Raw genomic sequence first — 7320 nt, forward strand, 5'->3', positions numbered from 1 at the left:
GGAACATTTGATAATCATCTTTTGATATTACAAGAATATTGATTAATGTTTCAAGAAAGGAACTTGCTTCTCAGTCAAGCCACCCGAAGCTTTATTGTATAAGGTTGTATTCTGTACTCCCAGTGAGCATGCATTGTGTATTCCACGTTTTGTTTGCAGGTCTAAAGGTCGAGTGGGCACCACAGCTCGCTTCAGGTCCTTCAGTGACACTTTTACACAGTCATTCCAAGAGAAGAGTCCGTTCTTTTCATGGTGCTGAGGTCAGAACAGCTGTCATTTTTTTTATATTGGTATTAATTTCAACATGACTATTATGTGAACTTTGGGATAGTGTGTAATGTTGGATAGAGTTTGATTTTTGGTATGGTAAGAATTTTACTTGTAGGAAGTGCATTGAGATTTCAAGTATATCAAGGAACTCATATTATATTCTCTTTTTTTTTTTTTTTTTATTATTATTTATTTATTTATTATTTTTTTTAGGGTTGCCAGCCTTATACAGAAGGTGATGTAAAGGAAAATATTATTAACATTCACTCATAAATCTAATTTGTATTTTTGGTAAGTTAAGAACAAGCATGATCATTCATTCAGTTAAAAGTGAAGTGAACTGCTCCTGTAAGCATCATGTCAGGTAAGTTTTGAATAAATAAGTTCTAATAAAAATTAACATAACCTACATACATACCAATAAATATCTGATTTTGTAAATGACCACATACATTAATAGTAAAAGTTAATGTAAGTGGGAATTATGCAGGTCAAAAAAATTTGGTATGAATGTTTTATCAATGCAACTATCTTAAACACCAGTCTTCACATTTGTGTAATTACATTGTGTTACCATCATTTTAATACAAGTATGAACAACTTGAGTAGTGTGCTGTAGGTGGGGATGTAATTCACTCACATTGAGTCATTACTTCATTGAGATAGTGTACATACTACTTTCAGGTCTTTGCAACGATGGTCCCCAGCATATGTGTTATTGTAGGTTCCTTATCCAGTTCTTTTACTTCTGTACACTGTGTCGACTTTTATTATCATTATTGTTAAAAATTAATGATTGATGAAACATGTTTATGGTCAGTACTGAGCTGGCAATCGTGGTTCAACCCTCCATAATGCACTGTGATAACTTAATAAACCAACTTCATCTCTGTGGTATATTCTTATTGATTTTATTTATTCACTTTCAAGGTTGAGGCTCTGTATTGCAGAAATTCAGTCAGTAATGTTTGACCAAATATTAAGCATAGGTGTACAGTTCACACTATATTTTTCAAGTTTAGGGACACAACTACAGCATAGGTTATGGTGTGTTTGTGAGGTTCAGGTATGGTTGCTCAACCTGAAGGAATGTAAGTGCAAACATTTTATAAGTAACATTTACCTTTATTTTCTTCTTTCCAACAGAACCATTTCATTGTAGATTACTACAGAATATTAAATTCCTATGGACAGTGTAACTTTTTAATAATGAGGTCAAGTTAAACATTTTCATATTAATCTCTTGTGTGATTTTCTGGGGAATAAGGACAGAGTTACATGCATGGATATTAATTTGATCAAACCTGGGGTTCTTTTGTATTCACTTTAGTGTTTGCATACCACAACAGTATTTAGAATGTCCTAGATATAAAAAGATAGTTATGGGATTTTTTTCATCTGAAAGTTGTAGTCGCATTTCATCACTAACATGATTACAGTCACTCCAAAGTCTGCTGTTGTAAACAACCAGTAAAAAAGAACTCAAAAATTTTGTGTGCAAATCTGATTGTTCTTGCACTTTGCACTTGTTTCTCTCTCTCTCTCTCTCTCTCTCTCTCTCTCTCTCTCTCTCTCTCTCTCTCTCTCTCTCTCTCTCTCTCTCTCTCTCTCTCTCTCTCTCTCTCTCTCTCTCTCTCTCTCTCTCTCTCTCTCTCTCTCTCTCTCTCTCTCTCTCTCTCTCTCTCTCTCTCTGTAGTCACTAAATGCAAATGAAAAGAGTTCTGAAAATCGTGTTATGGAGGAACCACAGGAGTATTGTCATATTGCTGAAAATAGTCTCACATGACATCTGATGATTGTTCCTCACTTAAAAAAAAAAAATTGGTTGCTTTCTTTGGGAAGTCGAATGTCAGAATCCAGCAGCATAGTTATTTGTCATTGTTCCCCATGTGCTTATGTGCTTAGTATGGCCTTGGGTCTTCCAAGTCACCAACACCCAACCATGAGAGAAAGGAATATTTACTTAGATCCACGGGTAAAACTTAATGGAAGCTATATGTGCATTTCAGAAGAACTGAGCTAACTGGTGCATACAGAAGTGCATTTTACTATAGGTAATGACTAATAAATACTCTTTATAAATTTCTGATGATAAAAACAGTTCAGACATTTGTGATGGATGTGGTTGTACCCATGATATTTCAGATCATAATCATGTCTAAAGAGCAATGTGCACATGATAAGTTTGGGTGGAAAGGCAACTCATCTAATATTTATTTAACAAACTGTTTGTTACTCAGTTAGTGCTCTGAAGCAGTCACATTAGTTTTTACAAGGAAACAATTGTAGAAGACAACAATATTAGATTGTGAAAGTAGAATTTTTCATATGAGGCAATTTTCTATTGTAAGGCAAGTGTTCACTAAAACCAATATGATGGAATGATTATTGACAGTATTGCAGGTCAGTTAGCAGTGTTGGCTGAAAATCACTGTAACAACACACAAACATTCAGAGCATTACAGGACCAATACTGGTTTAATATCTAATGAATCAGCTTTTCCATATTTCTGCTCCTTCAGTTTTGAGGATCCTTCTTTCTTTTTATGCTTTATCATAATGCAAATAATAGGCATGTGGCTCATTTTCATATCAGCCTTTTTGAATATTTTTATATATTTCATTAAGTGAGTGGCACTCATCAACATGAGCAAGAAACCAGGAAGTAGATCTTGACCACCAAACTATATAAACTTCATTTGTTCCTTAGATTTTGTTCCATTGCTTTCATTATTTTGACAACATAATAGATCTCTGCAGTCTCATTAGAGAAGAGCTTTTATTAAGTGGTATCTTATATAGTAAGTAATTTTCTTGCCCAACAGACTTCAAGTTGTCTTATTTACTGTACTGTCACATTCTGTCAACCCCAGCCCTACCTTTAACTACAGATCATATTCCTGATGATCAGTAATTAACACTTTCCTGCCATACTATAAGTGCCATGGGATTCTTGTTATTGTCACTAATGTTTAACTCATTCATCCAAGTTATCAGTAACAAAAACCTGACAGGCATCAGGTTTTTGAAAAGTCAGTATACTCATTATGTGAATAAGACTGGTATGCTGTAATTCTGACAGATTTGTTTATTTAATTTATTATTATTATTATTATTATTATTATTATTATTATTATTATTATTATTATTATTATTATTTTATTTTATTTATTTATTTATTTATTTATTTTATTTTTTTATTTTATATATATATATATATATATATATATATATATATATATATATATATATATATATATATATATATATATATATATATATATATATATATATATATATATATATAATTTTTTTTTTTTTTTTTTTTTTTTTTTTTTTTTTTTTCCCATGTCTTATATCCCAAACCTGAATATTTTATTCTGTACGTACATGTACAGTGGACCTACCATCTTCAACTGAATCCCAGATATCCAAAGGTAACTGATAAACAAATTTTTATGACATAATGCAGCATTTTAAAAGGCAAAAAATGGGCAAAATTTAAATTACACAAGCATTAGAAAGATGATGATTTGCCTTGTAGTGATACTCTTCAGTCCACTACACACTTGGTACCTGTCAACCTGGTGCACTAGAGCCCTTTCCATCCTACTCTCTCCTAGTCATACACTTGTTACAGTGTTTTGTCATGACTATCCTGTGGTGGGTGGGTGTATCTAATGAAAACTAAGTATTCAGTGATCGAGGTGTATGTGGAAAATTAAGGCTACAGTTTGGTTATCAAAATTTTTGGCTTCTGAATCAACCCTCCTCTGTGCCATTCAGTCAAATAATTCTGTTGTGTATATATATATATATATATATATATATATATATATATATATATATATATATATATATATATATATATATATATATATATATATGAATCTTCAAAATTTAAATCCAGATAAAAGAATAATTTTGATATTTTAGTTCTGAACCACACCTTTTATGAGAAAGAGCACAAATTATGGAATTTGCTTTTACTGTACATCCAGGATCTTGACAGATTACAGTGACTGAATACACATCAAGTCCACATTGCATGAATCCTGTGGAGAGGTGAGTGGGAGTGATTAAAGGTATGATGTATAGGAAATGAGAATGCAGAAATTTTGTGTAAAAAGTATTGCTCACAAACATCCAGAAAGATTACTACATTTACGTAATTCAACTCTTGAGATAGGTTAATGTAGTTCCAGTTCAGCAAAGTGTTGTTTGGGTCTTTGATGTATTACATTGTCCTGACCTTTGTTCATCTTTCATCTTGATAAAAAGGTTAATCAGTCAGAGATAATTATGTGAATTATCTGCATCATTACTCAGCACAAAATGTATCTAGAGATAAAACATTGACCTCATTTGTCTTTCCAAGCACTGGTTCTTTGTCACAATCTTACACTGATGAAAGTGGGAAACACTGTCCATTTTACTAGTAAGAATACATCGGTCTTCACTTTGCGTATTGTAATAAATTGGTTCGTGTCATTACTTAAACTGTTCATAGTAGCTTTAGGTTGATAATGTCAGTGCCTCTTAAGCTGCTACTTTAATCTTTTCTTCCTCAGATGAATGATTTAACTTAGAGAATGATTGTTAAGGATGGTGCCTTCTTAATATGTATTACTCTTATTTGCATGTTTTATATTTTGCTTGGTGTGAATATGAGAAATGATAGACAAAGTTTTAATATCTTTGTCACATTTCCGAATCAGCTAAAGTTATATTATTGCCTTTTGGTTTGTAATTACCTTCACAGTTTTTTTTTTCACCCTCACATCATGTAACTGAAGGATTAGACATTTTGGAGGTCAGTCTGTCAAACCCCCTTATAGCTTTGGTAATTTTAGTCAGGTCCTTCAAGTAACTAATGTTTGGTATGTGTGGATCTTTGCTATTGATTTTTATATACTTCACAGTCAGAGGTTTCACTGTTTCAGAAGTGGAGCCAGCAGGTCAATGCAAGACGTTAAGCTTCAGCAAAGATACATATATAAATAAAAAAAATATATATATATAGCAAATATATCTTTATAATTGTATGTCAAAGCTTCCTTATAAATAAACCTAGTCCTAACCTTTGTTATACTAGTTGTTTGTAATCCCAAAACATGTTTTTGTATGAATATGCTGTATTATATAAAAGTAACATTCAAAAGTATGTATCTGATCTGACAGTAGGGAAAAAAAAACGTACATATTGGATTCCAACTCTTCCTGTAAAGTCAGCTGCTTGCCCAGCAGTTGTTCAGTTGGGAAATTTTTTGGAAGCCTTATTTTGAGAAGCCTATCAAATGTACAGTCATTCTTCATGATGCCTCTTCACTCTCAAATCAATTTTAGCAGGATCTCCAGCTTCAGAAATAACCAGAAAGCACAAAGTGCCATGTCTGAAAATTGAGGAATTGAGGATCAGGTGTAAAGAATGGCCAGGACATTTGATGTGATGCAACTGTGAGTTTTATGACTCCCTCAGTCTAGTGCTGGATGAAGATGATGAAGAACTTCATGACTGTCTACTGTGTATTTGTGATTCACATCATCATCTCCATTAAAAAGTCAGCATCACTTTGATTTTGCTCCTCACCTGCCTTGATTGCAATTGAGATGAAGATTTCCACTACAGTGGTGTCTGAATTATATCACTTCATTCAAAACTCATAAACAGATTTCACAATCCTTAGGAATCAAGATTGTGCATGCCACTATATCCAGAGTGATGTGGAGGCTGAGCTGTTGCTGCTTACACAAAAGCAGCATGGGGAATAAATTCAGTTACTCTGTGCATACCTCGAACCATTCTTTCAAATGGCAGGTGCAGAACCACTACTAATCTAAGTGTCATTTATAATTTCTCAGTCAACTAGCTGTCCTCAATTATTAAATTGCATACTTGATTCAGTGACATGGATTTTAGGCCTGCTGATGGCTAACAGCAACACTGGTCACCAAGCTAAAGTTCGGCCATCTTTAAACTGGGTAAAACCTTCCTTAATTTGTGGTTATCATCTTAGCATTGTTGCTAAATATCTGCTTCATCTTACAAATAGTTTTAGCTTGATTACCATAAAGTTTTTGGCAAAATTTGATGGATTAATGCTGTTCAGTCCTTGAATCATCAAATACAAACTGATGATGCATCAACTATGTGACACAACTACACACATCAGCTACCAGGCAGCATCTGACTTGCCAGTAAGGTTGTAGAATATTTATGCACAGCAAAGCTCAGTTGCCTAAACTCTTAACAGATTTCTAGTGAAGTTACTTTTGATACTTTTGAACATGTCATTCTTTCTTTGATCTAACTACTTCCTCCTTCCTCTTGAAGATGTTTGATCAAACATTAAATTTCCTTTTGAGGCAAAATATTAATTTTCATCAATTTGTTTGCTTTATGGCTTGCAATGGTGGTGGCTGGTCTTTTCCAGAAGTGAGGGTTGGTGTCCTCTACCATACCATATGCCATCTTTTCTATATTCTGTTAAAGGGTTTCTTAGACCCAACGCCACCTCGGAGGGAGGTGTCACATAACGATAGCCTCACACAGATGTGGGGCAATCAGGCGTGGTAAAGGAGAGTACTTGCCATGAAGGAGCCTTGTTCTGGACTAAACTGTCCAAGCTGTGCAACTGATCCCCATAAAGTGATTCTCTTCTCCATTAGGGGGCAAGGAGCTAAGGGAGGTGAATGAATGTGAATGTGAAAGTTGTATGCCTTTTCTTGGCTACTCCCTTTTTTGGGAAGATAGCCTTGGTGTATGCAGTTATCTTTAAAGGTGGTGCTGAGCTGAGAACCAGCTTACTCCTGTCCATTTTTCATACTCTGTGAGTGATGGAGACTCACAGGTGCAGCACTGATTTTGGATGGGTTCTCATGGATGGATGGTGACTGGCAGCCAGTCAACTCAGCTGTAAAGTCCAGTAATGGGGAGAACTCAGCTATGTGGATGGTGGATTTGTATTATCAGAGACTCTTTGAGGAAGTATATATTCCCTTATTGTTCCCAGCTGATATAAATCTCTAGATTATGTGGGCATGACTTGT

At 34.1% G+C, this 7320-nt stretch overlaps 1 protein-coding gene across 10 annotated transcripts in view; it reads left to right on the forward strand.

The window, feature by feature from the left end:
* Positions 1 to 1160, forward strand: part of LOC135114838 (phosphatidylinositol 4-kinase type 2-alpha-like) — a 36727-nt gene extending 35567 nt beyond the window's left edge. For all 10 annotated transcript variants that reach the window (XM_064031050.1, XM_064031040.1, XM_064030982.1 and 7 more), the window contains one exon: positions 160 to 1160. In XM_064031050.1, the coding sequence (XP_063887120.1) occupies positions 160 to 259 (100 nt within the window). In that variant the 3' untranslated portion in view covers positions 260 to 1160. The remainder of the gene's footprint in view (positions 1 to 159) is intronic.
* Positions 1161 to 7320: the final 6160 nt, after the last annotated feature.

The sequence above is a fragment of the Scylla paramamosain genome, chromosome 2, assembly GCF_035594125.1.
Source record: "Scylla paramamosain isolate STU-SP2022 chromosome 2, ASM3559412v1, whole genome shotgun sequence".
Classification (NCBI taxonomy): domain Eukaryota; kingdom Metazoa; phylum Arthropoda; class Malacostraca; order Decapoda; family Portunidae; genus Scylla; species Scylla paramamosain.